This window comes from Heptranchias perlo, chromosome 14 (assembly GCF_035084215.1).
Source record: "Heptranchias perlo isolate sHepPer1 chromosome 14, sHepPer1.hap1, whole genome shotgun sequence".
NCBI lineage: Eukaryota > Metazoa > Chordata > Chondrichthyes > Hexanchiformes > Hexanchidae > Heptranchias > Heptranchias perlo.
In genome coordinates this window covers 43800778-43815422 of record NC_090338.1, presented here as the reverse complement: position 1 = coordinate 43815422, position 14645 = coordinate 43800778, and the positions used below count along the sequence as shown (strand labels likewise).

Here is a 14645-nt window from a genome sequence, read left to right as displayed (position 1 = left end):
GGAGGGGGATGAGTCCTGAATTCATTAGAAATTGTACTATATTTTATATTCATTTTTGTAGTTCTAAGTATTATATTTAATATAATTCATCACCACTGTGAATTTAGGAACCACAGCTATCAGCAGGCCCAAAAACTGTCACTGTACAATTGGTGCAGTGGTGGAGGTCCTTGTGCAGAATTGCATGGTAATAAGTATGAAAATTCTCAGATTTGCGTAAGGCAAGCAAAAGTTCATTTCTGCACAAGCTTCTGCCCAAGACCTTTGATGCTGTCCTGTGCTTTGGAAGCAACAGAGTTGATAGCAGTTTGTGTTTGTTTTGATGCTTCTTCAGCAGCTATGGACAGACATGAAAACAAAAAAATAGGTGAGTAGCATTCGGTACCTCTACACAGTTACTATAAGCCCCTGTCCTCCTATAATCAGCTTACACTTTAGAAACAGCTGTCAGGGCTTCCATAATGGCTCGGTAGGTTTATCCAGTGAGCAGCTGAGCCAAAAAGACTAAGCAAGATTCCCAGGTTTGATCCCTGGTATGTGCGAAGTTAGCTGATCTCAGCCAGAGTGGCAGCAGTGGTGCTACATTTGGCCTAAGAGCTCCTGGATTATGCAGAGGAAAATTGACCAGGCTTCCCACTGCTGATTACTATCCAGTGATCGCTGATGGAAGTCCATGTGATGTTGGGTGAGGACAGGATCGACCTTGGCTGTGATACCAGTCTACCATATCACTTGATCCAGGATCGGGAAATTGATAGACCATTTACATTGGAAAAATCTAATTTTATCTTTTATTTCCTTCTCTCAATACCCATACATTTGTCAGATGTAGCCAATAGTCCAAAAGATAGCAAAACTAGGGATTAACATGGGTTCAGAGAAAGTCTAATGACATTCTCAAAGGTATATAGAACAAGGATCTTTGCAAAAGCACAGAGGTTGGCAAAGACAGAGAGTGAATTGTTAACAGAGTGAGGGCTTTCAGCTAGGAATTTGGTGAGTGTGGGAATTGGTTGCAGAGGGAGAAGAAGGTATCAAGTGATTTCAACCAAGGAACTATAAGCTAATTTATTAACTTTTAAAACGTAAATTTAAAAAAAAATAACATTTTTTAAAGAACGGTAAGACTAAACGAAGCATAAAGAGAGCTGTGCGAGGAATCAAAAATCAAGCAAAAGTCAAAATGTGATGTTACAAGACAAGGAGGAACGCCGAGGGTAAGTCAGTAAGTATTTAGTTCATTAGTTAGTGTTATTAGTGGCTATTGTTCTTAGTGATTAGTGTCTTTAGTGTTGGTTAGTGTTTTTTAGTTGTTAGTGTTTTAGTGTTAGATAAATGGTAAATTGCCTTAAAGCTAAACAAACCGTTTAAATAAATAGTTAACATGGCAGGACAGTTGGGGCCTGTTGCATGCACATCCTGTGCCATGTGGGAACTCCAGAACACTTTGTGTGTCCTTGAAAACCACATGTGCAGGAAATGCCGCCAACTGTTCGAGCTCGAGCTCAGAGTTTCTGAGCTTGAGGGGCGGCTGGCGTCACTACAGTGCATACAGGAAGCTGAGAATTTTGTGGATAGCACGTTTCAGGAGGTGCTCACCTTTCAGCTACAGAGGGTTCAGGCAGAGAGGGAGTGGGTAACCACCAGACACACTAGGAAGAACAGGCAGGTAGTGCAGGAAGCCCCAGGGAGTGTTACACCGGTATCAGTGAGGGTGTTGACATCTCGGGGGAGTGCAGTCAGGAGCAAATCCACAGCACCTTGGGAGACTCGGATGCAAAGGGGGGCAAAAGAAATGCAGTTGTTATAGGGGATTCGATAGTAGGGGGATAGACAGGCATTTCTGCAATCACCGACGTGAGTCCCACATGGTGTATTGCCTCCCTGGTGCCAGGGTAAAGGACATCACTGAGAGGGTGCAGAACATTTTGAGGGGGGAAGGGGAACAGCCAGAAGCCGTGGTCCATGTGGGAACCAATGACATAGGAAGGAAAAGGGACAAGGTCCTGCAGTCAGAGATTCAGGAGCTAGGGAGGAAGTTAAAAAACAGAATCTCAAAGGTAGTAATCTCTGGATTACTCCTAGTGCTATATGCTAGTGAGTATAGGAATAGTAGGATAAGACATGTTAATGCATGGCTGAAGCAATGGTGTAGGAGGGAGGGGTTCATATTCCTGGGGCATTGGGACCAGTTCTGGGGCAGGAGGGATCTGTTCAAGATGGACGGGTTGCACCTCAACAGAGCTGGGACCAATGTCCTCGCAGGGAGGTTAACCAATGCTGTGAGGGAAGGTTCAAACTAATTTGGCAGAGGGATGGGCACCAGGATGAAACATTAGAGAGGGGAAACAAAGTGCACAGAGGACTGGGAGGGACAAGTAGCACTAGGGTAAAGAATAGTTCAGAAATAGGAGGGATCAGACAGGGGGAAAAGGCAAAGCAATCTAAGAGGAGTTTAGAGTGCATGTGTGTAAACGCATATAGCGTGGCAAATAAAGTTGGTGAGCTGCAGGCTCAAGTCGTCACATGGGACGATGATATTCTGGTACATAGGAACATAGGAACAGGAGTAGGCCATTCAGCCCCTCGTGCCTGCTCCGCCATTTGATAAGATCATGGCTGATCTGTGATCTAACTCCATATACCTGCCTTTGGCCCATATCTCTTAATACCTTTGGTTGCCAAAAAGCTATCCATCTCAGATTTAAATTTAGCAATTGAGCTAGTATCAGTTGCTGTTTGCGGAAGAGAGTTCCAAACTTCTACCACCCTTTGTGTGTAGAAATGTTTTCTAATCTCGCTCCTGAAAGGTCTGGCTCTAATTTTTAGACTGTGCCCCCTACTCCTACTTTTGCTTGATTTTTGATTCAAAAGTCAAAATGTGATGTTGCAAGACATGGGATTAAAGGGACAGTGGCAGCATGGATACAAAATTGGGTAAGGGACAAAAAGCAGAGAGTAGTGGTGAATGGTTGTTTTTCAGACTGGAGGGATGTATACAGTGGTGTTCCCCAGGGATTAGTATTAGGATCACAGCTCTTTTATTTGTGTATATATATGTATTAATGACCTGGACTTGGGTATAGAGGGTATAATTTCAAAGTTTGCAGATGACACAAAACTCGGAAATGTAGTAAACAATGTGGAGGATAGTAACAGACTTCAGGAGGTCATAGACAGACTGGTGAAATGGGAAGACACATGGCAGATGAAATGTAATGCAGAGAAGTGATGCATTTTGGTAGGAAGAATGAGGAGAGGCAATATAAACTAAATGGGGTGCAGGAACAGAGAGACCTGGGGGTGTATGTACAGAAATCTTTGAAGGTGGCAGGACAAGTTGAGAAGGCTGTTAAAAAGCAAATGGGATCCTGGGCTTTATTAATGGAGGCATAGGGCAGCATTTTAGCACCCGCTACCAGGTGCGTTCCTGGCGGGGGGGGCCCCGAAAATCGTGAAATCCCGGAGCGGGACCGGAGCCTGCCTCGAACCCGCGCACTTCCGGGTTCCCCGCTGACGCGCCAGCGTGCGCGCGCAGCCCCCGCTGGTGGGAATCCCGCAGGCAATTAAAGCCAGCGGGATGCCACTTGAAAGTATTTATTTGGCTTGTTCAGGTCATTAACTGACCTGATTAAGGGATTATGTGAGGAGGGGTGGGATTTTAGAGCAACCTGGGACTGTTTCCCACACTGGGGGAAACACTTCCAGTTCAAATGGACCTGTTGCAGCCATCAGCCTGTGGCAGCTGCAAAGGTCCATTTGACAGGTGGCGGGGGGAGACCCTCACTCATTGCAGGAGGCCGCTCTGTCACTTGGGACAAAGTTTGGCCTCCACCACCCTCCTCCTGACAATCAAAGTCACCAACTTGCACACTTACCCCGGTGTCCAGACACATGTACCTACCTTGCGGACCCCCTCAGATGTACATCTTCCGGATGGGGGCTGCCGTAGCTGCAGTCATGACCTCCTCGGAGGGCGAACAGCATCACCAGCCTCGCCATCCACGCCGTCCACCTCTGACACGTGGAGCTCCACAACACAGTGCTGTGACACATCCACCTGCACAGCAGGAGGGAGGGCTACCGCAGAGAGAGATGTGTCGCAGAGGGCACTACCCTCGCCACAGGGTCCACAGACCGAGGCTCAGCTTCCTGGACCTCTCTGAGCAGCAGTGCACACGGAGGCTCAAAGTCACTCGACATGTAGTCGTGGACATCTGCAGCCTCCTTCATGCCAAGCTGCTCCCGGCTGGCCCAAGCACCATCTTCTTACCTGTCGCTGTCAAAGTTACCACTGCCCTCAACAACTTCTCCTCCGCATCCTTCCAGGGTGCAACCGGGGACATCGCCGACGTCTCTCAGCCGTCTGCACAAAAGAGCCCTGCAAATACACCTACACCCACTCTGCAGTGACACAATGGGTGGCATCAGTTGTGGGTCTTCATTGTGATCCTCAGGAAAGGGCATTATTGCACAGACCAGACAAGATTCGCGAAGACATGGCAGTAGTGGTGCCAATATAATATGTGATGTGAGTTGGTCAGAAATTCAATATAAGTAACAACCATGACAAACCCTCAAACACCCTTGTGCATCCCCTTCATGCTCACGACACGTTTGCCTTACACCGCCTACTGCACATATATGATGCATGCCCTGTGGCTGCAGCACAGATAGTGGCAGGTTGAGTGCGGCTGGCCGTGAAAGAGATGCATGAGAGGGTGAGTACGAGATAGAGCCATGAGATTGTATGAGGATTGGGTTGAGTGGTAGTGGCGGGATGAGTACTGGCGAGGTGAGTAGGTGCAGGTACGCTGAGGATGAGGTTTGAGTGGGTATGAGGGGTGATGTGACAGAGTAGTGTTGGCAGTGCAGAAGGAGATGTGGGTTGGGGGCGGTGATGTGGCAGACGGAGTGTAGGGGAAAGAGTAAGTGTACTCACATTGGCTGACCTGCTGAGGTCATTGGAGCGCCTCCTGCACTGTATGCAGGTGGGCAATATGTTGGTGGTGCAGGTGACCTCCTCTGCCACCTCGAGCCAGGCCTTCCTGGTGGCAGAGGCAGGCCACTTCCTCCCGCCCGACGGGAGGAAAATCTCTGTCCTCCCCCTCCTCCTCACCCCATGTATTGATACCTGGAGTGAGGCATCATTAAACTGGGAGCAGCCTTCCCCCTGGGCTGCTCCATGCTGTGATTTTTTCTATTTGTTGCAGCATCTGTCAGTGGAGGACTGCCCCTTTAAATAGAGCTCCTCCAGCTGACAGATCTTACTGCGCATGTGCAGTCCGCCCGACGCGCACATCAGCAGTGGGGAACACGGAAGACCAGGTAAGTGGGTCCAATTAGTGGACTGTATGCTACAATTGCGCGGGGAGCTGACTAATTTCACCGGGCGCGTTACCCACGCGCCCGATAGCCCCCCCGCCGAGAACCCGCAGCCCTGCTAACATCGGGCCCATAGTGTTCAAAAGGAAGGAAGTTATCTAAACCTTTATAAAACTCTGGTTAGGCCTCAGCTGGAATATTGTGTCCAATTCTGAGCACCGCACTTTAGGAAGGATGTTAAAGCCCTCAGAGAGGGTGCAGAAGAAATTTACTAGAATGGTACCAGGGATGAGGGACTTCAGTTATGTGGAGAGATTAGAGAAGGATTGTTCTCCTTAAAGCAGCGAAGGTTAAGGGGTGATTTAATAGAAGTGTTCAAAATTATGAGGGGTTTTGATAGAGTACATAGGGAGAAACTGTTTCCACTGGCAGGAGGGTCGGTAACGAGAGGACACAGATTTAAGATAATTGGCAAAAAAGCCAGGGGGAGATGACAAGACATTTTTTTACACAGCGATTTGTTATGATCTGGAATCCCTGCCAATAGTAAGTTTCAAAAGGAATTAGAGCTATACTTGAAAAGGAAAAAAATTGCAGGGCTATGGGGAAAGAGCAGGGGAGTGGAACTAATTGGATAGCTCTTTCAAAGAGCTGGCACAGGCACAAAGGGCTGAATGGCACCCTCCTGTACATCATTTAAACTTGAAGATATATGGGAGAAGACAATATAAAAAGTATGGTCAGAAAAAGGCATTAAAAAATGAATGATTTGGGGGCTTGTATTTATATCGACCTTTCTCTTTCAGATGCTAATTGATCTGCCGTACATTTCTAGCACTTTCTATTTTTGTTCAAGTGACTAACATCATTCAAGAATATTACATCAAAAGTTGAGACATATTTCATGATCCAAAACATAACATAGGTCATTCAAGGAAATAATGGTGCCATGATTTCAATGACGAGGTTCAGGCTGATTTTAGGAGCACCTCCTCTCCCCATTCCACCTCCCATTTAAAATGATAACATTTCAGTTCTATATATAGAATTAAAAATTGTTCATATCGCTGAATTAGAAGCCAAAAAAACGAATATTAGGATTCTGTGAGGCAACTGGATTGTTATAGTTAACAGACCAGACAGAAAATTTAAAGCTAAATTGTTAGCAAAACATTCATTAGTAAGTTAAGCTATTCCATTATACTAAGTAATTCTACTATGAACTGGATTTAACATTTAAATAATACTTGAATGCAATAAAATATTTGTGTACTTTATGTTATAACAGAATGCTATGCTTCAAAAGCAGATGTATATTGCATAATTTTACTGTATTAAAATAGTGTTTCTGACCAATTTTCTGCCATTTAATTCCTTTCATATCTTATTACTTTTAATGGAGAAGTAGAATATTTCAAAGAACATTTCACCCTGCGATACTACTTTCAACGTTTGTGAAAGATTGACTTGTCATGCAGTGGAGAGCTCAGTTCACTTAGATACCTGTTTTAGTAGTGTCCTTGGATGATTCGGCCACCTGTTGAACTACTTCTTGGGCTGCCTCCACTAAAAGGTGAGGAAAAAGTTTAACTTTAAAAAGAAGTAACTTGACCATACCCTTCTGATGTTCCATATGAACCCCCCATCCCATTTGTCCAGTTACTAACCTGTCTTGTCTGCCATTCCCTTTGCAGCTGTGTTTGTTGTGCTCTTCAGCTCTTCGAATGATTTTTTCATCGATGCCATATTATTCTGCTCTTTCCTGCTCTATTGCAGTGAGTGAACTCGCTGCAACTTCACATGGGGGATCCGCTATGGTGAAAGCGGTTTAATAGTTTTGCTGTGAATGCCCCAAGGCACAAATTTGACACGGCTACACAAACCATGATTAGTGGTGCATTTTATTTTGAAAAGGATGAGATTAATAGAGTGTTCAGTAAAGGCAGCTTAGGCGTGTGTTTTGTTTATCTCCATTTGCAAACGGATGCATTTTTAAATGAAGTTGATGATTTAGCATTTTACGGCACAGTTTGAGCTCATGCAGTATAGCTCGGTGCCAATGAAAGTGGTATCATCTGATTCCTCAATGGCTCAGTTGGAAAACGATAGCTGCTGCAATTGCTGGATCTAGTTGAGCTCTACACTAGCTCGGTAACAGTGAGTACCATATGGGTTGGGCTAGTTGAGAACTGCACTAATTGGTAAGCCTGTTTGGAAAAGCAACTCAGGTTAATGGTTTGGCCTTTTTAAAAGGAATTTGGTTGTTTTTCTCAGAGCTGGTCTTTGATATCTCTATGCAATATTGGAAGCTAGCTATTAATATAAACTTTTATTCCAGAATAGTTGTACTATTGGGTGATCTGGTAGCATAGCAGCAAAATTGTTTACTTTTCAATGTTTTTTTTTCATTGATTCATGTTTCATCACTGGCTGGTGCTCAGTTTTTGCAGTCTGGATATCTAATGTGTTTTGTCAGGCTCTGATTGGGTTGCAAGCTGACTATTCCACCACAGAGAAAAAAAACTGACCCTGCTACCTTAGGCTGAGCTCCAAGGTGCAGAACCCTAGCCTATTGTTTAACCCTGAGCTCAGCTTCCTCCCCCATATTTGTCCCTGTTACCAAAACCAGTTTCTTCCACCTCTGCAATATTGCTTACCCCCATCCCTCCTTATCCTCTTCTGCTGACAAAATCTGAGGCCGTGCCTTCATCGCCTCAAGATTCGACTTTGTTAACACTTTCCCAGCTTCCCTGCCTCATTCCTCCTCAAGCTTCAGCTTATCCAAAATGTTGCAGCCCACATCCTCACCTGCACTGAGTCCTGCACTTCTATCACCTTATCCTCCCCAAGCTTCACTGGCTCCCAGTACCCGAAGGAATTGACTTCAAATTATGTCCTGGCTTTCAGACCTCTCCATCATTACAGCCCACTCTACCTTGAAGAATTGCTTTGCCTTAAATGCTTATACATGCCCTGTTTTCCTGTAACACCATGCTTCTCCTTGTTGGCTGCATCACCAGTGGTAATTGCTTATTCAGCCACTGTACCCCTACCCTGGTCACCTCTACCTTGTCATCTCCCTCCATGCTTTCAAAAATCTTTTCAAAATCCCTCTGTTTGACCATGCCTTTAGTTCCCCTTTATTAGCTGCCTTCATTTTTCCCTCCCCCCCCCCCCCCCCCCGCCCCTGCTCAGCATCCATTGTTTTGTCTCCTTAATGTAAAACCCTTTGTGACATCTTCCTGCACGTGATGAGTACTATAGGAATGCAGTTTGTTTTTGATTTTTGGGAACGCTGAGAAGAACCTGGAAAGTGGTGCTAGAGCACAAATGGGGAAATCGGATTCTTGCTGGATGCTTCAACAACCCTAGTTCTAAAGTGTTAGTTAGCTATGCATTTCAGCTTCTACGCAGAATGGAAAGGGTCCCAGGTGATGACACTGTGTGGGAGATACTTTCATAGGCAGGAGCAACACTTTACCTCTGGTATTCTTTGTATTTTTTGTATTGATACAAAATGTTGAGGTGCAGCTGGAGCAGCTCTTGTATTCCTGGCATAAACATGGAAGACTAGCTTAAGGACTAGCAACTTTTGTGGAGCTAATCTTGTCATGATATAATGGAGGACTGATGGGCCGGTAACAGCTCTCTGACATTGTAGAGTGTAGACTCCAGTCATGGAGTAATCCCCCTCAAATCAACTGGACTATGTGGTATTGGGCTTGTTGATAACCCAGTATGATTTTTCTAAGTCCCTTGTGCTCTTTCTCCAGTTCCATAGGTTCAATGACAGACATGTGTGCACACACACATTTACACATGCATGAGGTGGGCAGCATCACAGTCAGCCTTTCTTGATTGAGCTGGTTTTCTCACAGCTGAAGATATCATATCATTTGCCTACTGGATTTGGTTTGCTATTTTAGAAACCCAATGAATGGGTATTTAAAGTTAAAGGGTGCTGAATTGGGCCGTGTAGCGCCCGTTGTTTTGGCGCTATGTGGCCTCTTATGGTGCCAAGATGGTATCTTGGCTGCACACGCACGTTTCCACCATGACGTGCGCCTGACGCCATCTTGGTATAGGAGTTAGCGCATGCGCAAATACCGTACACCAGAAGCATGTAAAGTTGGGAGAAAATGCATGCAATCAGTGTGCAACGCTGATTTAAAAGTGAACGCTGAACTCAAGTCTTAACCACGCACACCTGAACGTGTCTTAGAGTGCCTGGAGGACACCCTACCAGTGCTATTTAAAGGGACCATGCAGGATTTACAGGTTATTTGCTGGATTATTGCTTCTGGCTGGTGGTGGAATAGGAAGTGTTATTTGAAGCTCCCTATACTTACTGAGAGTTCCTAGAATACATTTGAGAGTGGTTTGGCAGGTACTGCCTTATGGGTTGGAAAGGTAAAACTGTGGTTGAACAAGATTCCTGGCAACCATGGGTGGTCCGCTAGGGCTCCCGCTGGGCATTGAGCATGACTGGGAGCATGCGGAGAGGCCACACACAGCAGGTCAAACTGTGAGGAGAGGGAGGAGGAGGAGGCATAGGGCACTGAGCAGGAGGCCATATCCAATGAGGGTCTTCCGGGATCAATTCTCTTACCTCAACATGACCGAGGAGGATTGCATCCGATGCCTGAGGTTCACCAAGGAAGCCGTGACCGAGATCTGTCAACTGGTGCAGCCACAACTGCAGCCTCAGAGCAGGGCAAGGACAGCATTGCCTGCGGCTGTGAAAGTCACTGTGGTGCTGAATTTCTAAGGCTCAGGATCATTTCAGGTCTCTGCTGGCGACAATTGCAACATCTCGCAGTATCCAGGGCACTGCTGCATAAGGGAGGTCACAGACGCACTGTACCAGATGAGGAACGGGTTCATCACCTTCCCCCTTTACAGAGACAAGCAGAACGAGCAAGCACTGGGGTTCGCTTGCATTGTTGGCCTCTCCATGGTGCAGGGTGCCATTGACTTCACGCAAATCGCCCTGCGTGCCCTGCATATCAACTTGGCCGTCTCCGTCAACCGAAAGGGCTTCCACTCTCTGAATGTGCAGCTGAAGTGCGACCACACGCATTGAATCATGAAGGTCGATGCCCGCTACCTTGGGAGCAGTCACAACACCTTCGTCATGCGGCAGTCCAATGTGCCAGCTATCTTTAACCCACCTTGGCAAGTTAAAGGCTGGCTACTGGGTGACAAGGGCTATCCCCTCATGCCATGGCTCATGACTCTGATCAGGAACCCACGCAGAGCAGGCCTATAATGAGAGCCATGTGGACACATGCAACATCGTAAAGAATAACATAGGCCTCCTCAAACAACGCCTCCGCTGGAGGAGCCCTGCAGTACTCCACTGAGCGAGTGGGCAGATTCGTGATGGTGTGCTGCAAGCTGTACAACCTCGCCATGGCGAGGGACCAGCCTTTGCCTCCAATGGTTGGAGAAGACCCTGAGCCAGAGGTGGAGGAGGGGAAGGAGCCGGAAGAGGAAGTGGAGGAAGATGCAAGGGTGCAACAGGGACCACGCGCCTTGTCTGCAAGGGCTCTGCGTGCTCGCCTGATTCGTGCCCGCTGTCAATAATGTCAACTATATTCCCCAACTCACCAACAGTCCTTCACTCCCCACCTTTCTGCTCCCTCAAGACAATCAAATCGCCCTCCATCTGATTACACATTGGTTTCCCCCTCAGCTCATCGCACAAATAAAAAAGCCATCACCAAATGCAAATTCAAAGTCACATTTATCAATGAATAAATTAAATTATGGAAACAGAACTATTCACCCTTGTGCATTGCCTTAGTGCCTTTTGTTCATGTACCTTTACCTATTCTAGTGCTGCTACGAGGTGCTTCCCCAGTGGCTGGAGCATGGGTGGTGGGAGGCTGCTGGCCTTCAATGGAGGAACTTGCAGATGGCCCTGGAGGACGACCTCAAGCAACTGTGGGCTGGGAGGGCCCGGCTTCATACTGCACCATCTCAGCATGGGCTGCAGCAGTTTGGCCTGGCTGGCCGTTAGCCAACAACAAGGGCACTGGCGGAGTAGCAGGGGTGGGAGCAGGAATGCTGTCATCCTGAGAGAGGACAGCAGGTCCGATTGCCATGGTGCCACTGCCACTCTCCCAGGGCGGTGCCTCAGCAATCCTGGTGATCAGCTGGAGAACGGATTGCTGGAGTGCTGTGATGCCCTGGAAGCCCCGTTCCACAGTGGTCCCCAGAGCCACGACAGCAGCAGTCTGAGCTTCCATTGCAGCAGTCTGAGCAGCAACCGTAGCTTGCAGACCTTTGATGAAGTCGGCTTGTGCTGCAGTGGAAGCCCCGACATCAGCCACCAGATACTGCATTGTGGTGGGTTCCACAGGTGTGCCGATGGAGGTGACCACACGTTCCATGTTGGAAAGGATGGGCTCCAAGCTCTGCGCAAAGCCCTGTGCCACGTTCGAGGTGGACTCCTTCATGCCCCTTCTCATTGTGTGCAGGCTTTCTGGCAGGCTTTCCAGTGCCCCAAGCATTTGGCGGTGTACACCTATCACCTGTCTTCTGTGGACTGACCCAACAAAGTCCTCACCTGACTTCTCTGCTGCAGAACTAGTGAGCGACCTCGCCCTCCGGTGAGCTGGCACCTGTGGTATCCATCCCCGCCCGCCCCCCCCCACCCCCGCCCCAGCTCCTGTGCACTTGTGCTCGGTGTCTCACCACACGCAGATCCCTCCTCTAACCTAGCCTCTAAAAGACTCGCAGTTTCAGTCTCTGAGCTAGTGGAAGCAAGTGTCAGATTGAGTGACAGCGTGGCTTCAGTGTCTCCCCCTCCTTCTCCTCCTTGGACAATGCCGCCACATGTTCTAGGGTATCTGCAATGACGAAGGGAAACAGGTGAGTGTGGAGCAGGGAGAGGAGCAAGTAAGACGTGTGTGCTGACAGCATCTGCAGCACGAGTCAGAAAAGATTATGGGAGGAGGGAGATGTGGGATAGGAGAAGGAGCATTAGATATGCAGAGACCCCCTTCATCAGGACCTCCAGCGCAACATGTTGTCATGGCTGCAGCGACGGCCCGCCCAATGATCCGAAGCACTGACTCCTCTGGGGGGGGTGAGGACGTGTAAGGGTCCCCGTCCACCCTCAGGTCCCTCCTGCTGCTGGCTGTTATGCGCCACCTTCTCCTGCAAGGCAGGGGACAATGTGTCAGTGAGTATCCTGCAAGGTGTGTGGGTGATGTGCCTGTCTTAGTCGAATAGCTGCCAGCATGTGTGACCTGTGAGTGGTGGTTATGTGGTCTGCAAGTGTGGTACTATGTGTGGGTGAGATCCAGCATGCCAAGTGCAGCATTGTGTATGGATGGGCAGTGTTTGTTGGTGGGTGGGTGACAGGGGGCGTGATGCGTGGAGCAGTGGTGCAGTTAGTTGGATGTGCCACTTGACACTTGCATTCAATCACCTTGACCACTCGTGTCAAATCATTGAACTTCTTTCGGCACTGCACCCACGTACATGGCGCCATGCCCTGGCGTTCACTTCCTGCGCCACAGCCTGCCAATGCCTGCAGAGCTGCAGTCTGGAGGGTCTCCTGCCACCTTGTGGCTACATGTTGGCTCTCCTTTCATCCACCCCTTTCACCAGGGCCTCCGGTGTATCATCCGAGAAGCGTGGGGCCCTCTCTCGCACTGGTCCCGCCATCCTTGCTGCCATTTTCCCTTCTCCTAGTGGACTGCGCATGTCCCATTTAAAATGTGCACCTGCACCTTTAAGAGGTGCAGGTTGCCAATGGCATGCGCTGAGCACACCCTATTTCCAGCTTCCTCATTCTCCGTGCAGCTTCTCAGCAGTGCGGGTAACGCTGGCTGCAGGGAGATATCATGGTAAGTAGCAGGCAGCTCAAAATTCATGTGCTGCCTGCGTAAGGCCATTGGGCGCGGGGTAATTGCAGATCACGCTACCCGCACCCGAAAATGGGCCATATCGAATTTTCCCCCCAAAGAAATTAGTCTTTAATAACTCATTAAGCAACTAGTTTGTGTTAAGATTCTTGTCTTATTGACACTAATGTTCAACAAAAATATAAATGCAATTAATTGTTACCAGATTATAGTTTTGACTGCCAATAACAGAAACATTTAACCCCAAGGATGGGTGGGTTGGGGGGCGGGTGGGAAGGTAAAAATTGTAAAAAATTAAAACCCGATCCCAACCCACCTCCATACCTGCCCCTCCGGTTTTAATGGAGGCGGGCCTAGGGGTGGATGACCAACCTGCTCTCAGGAGGTGGGTTAGTCAGTAAAATTGCTTAAGGAGGCTGCATGCCTCCATTTTAATAGCATTTTTAACTCTTGGGGGCCGGGATTCCTGGGCCTTCTGCTTCACACCACGTAAGAGCAGGCGAGAAGGCCCAGATCAACAAGTGCCTTTATTGCACTGCTTATGGGTCAGGTGGAGCAGGAGTGTTTCCTCCAGGCCCAACAAGCCTACTTGCCCCTCCCCCGTTTGCGACCCCCCCCCCCCGATCTCCGTCCCTCCCCCCCGATCTCCGTCCCTCCCCCCCGATCTCCCCCCCTCCCCCCCCGATCTTCGTCCCTCCCCCCCCGATCTCCGGCCCTCCCCCCGATCTCTGACCCTCCCCCATTTGCAACCCCCACTATCTCTGTCCCTCCCCACGATCTCTATCCCTCCCCACGATCTCCATCCCTCCCCACGATCTCCGACCCGCCCCACGATCTCCGACCCGCCCCACGATCTCCGACCCGCCCCACGATCTCCGGCCCTCCCCACGATCTCCGGCCCTGCCCCCGATCTCCGGCCCTCCCCCATTTGCGACCCCCACGATCTCCGTCCCTCCCCACGATCTCCGTCACTCCCCCCGATCTCCGTCCCTCCCCCCCGATCTCCGTCCCTCCCCAACGATCTCCGTCCCTCCCCAACGATCTCCGACCCCTCCCCAACGATCTCCGACCCCTCCCCAACGATCTCCGACCCCTCCCCAACGATCTCCGACCCATCCTCAACGATCTATGACCCCCCCCCCCGTGAACTCCGATCCCCCCTCCACCACCTCCGAGACCAATCTCCGACCCCCCCCCGTGAACTCCGATCCCCCCTCCACCACCTCCGAGACCCCACGATCTCTGACACCCTGAGCTCCGACCCCCTCCTCCCACAAGCTCTGAACCCCCCATGAGTTCCAATCCGCCCACCTCGAGCTCCAATGCCCCCACCATGAGTTCCGACCTCCCCTCCCCCGCACGATTTTTGGCCCCCTGACAAGCTCCGACCCCTCCTGATGTCCGACCCCACCATGACTGAGCCCGATGACCAATTCTCCCCGA

General features: G+C 49.1%; 1 protein-coding gene across 1 annotated transcript; it reads right to left on the bottom strand.

Annotated features, from left to right (window-relative positions):
• Positions 1–233: 233 nt before the first annotated feature.
• Positions 234–7071, bottom strand: LOC137332211 (adipogenesis regulatory factor-like). Its single transcript, XM_067995906.1, has 3 exons — positions 6993–7071; positions 6829–6891; positions 234–337 (listed from the first exon to the last, which is right to left on the bottom strand). The coding sequence occupies exons 1-3, from the start codon at positions 7069–7071 to the stop codon at positions 234–236; spliced, it is 246 nt and encodes an 81-aa protein (XP_067852007.1).
• Positions 7072–14645: the final 7574 nt, after the last annotated feature.

Bases quoted from the DNA above. Each gene is read 5' to 3' on its own strand.
- LOC137332211 (XM_067995906.1), bottom strand. From the start codon at position 7,071: ATGGCATCGATGAAAAAATCATTCGAAGAGCTGAAGAGCACAACAAAC. The intron at 6,892-6,992 runs GTTAGTAACTGG...CTCACCTTTTAG, and splicing joins GGGAATGGCAGACAAGACAG to TGGAGGCAGCCCAAGAAGTA. The intron at 338-6,828 runs GTATCTAAGTGA...GTCTGTCCATAG, and splicing joins CAAGGACACTACTAAAACAG to CTGCTGAAGAAGCATCAAAA.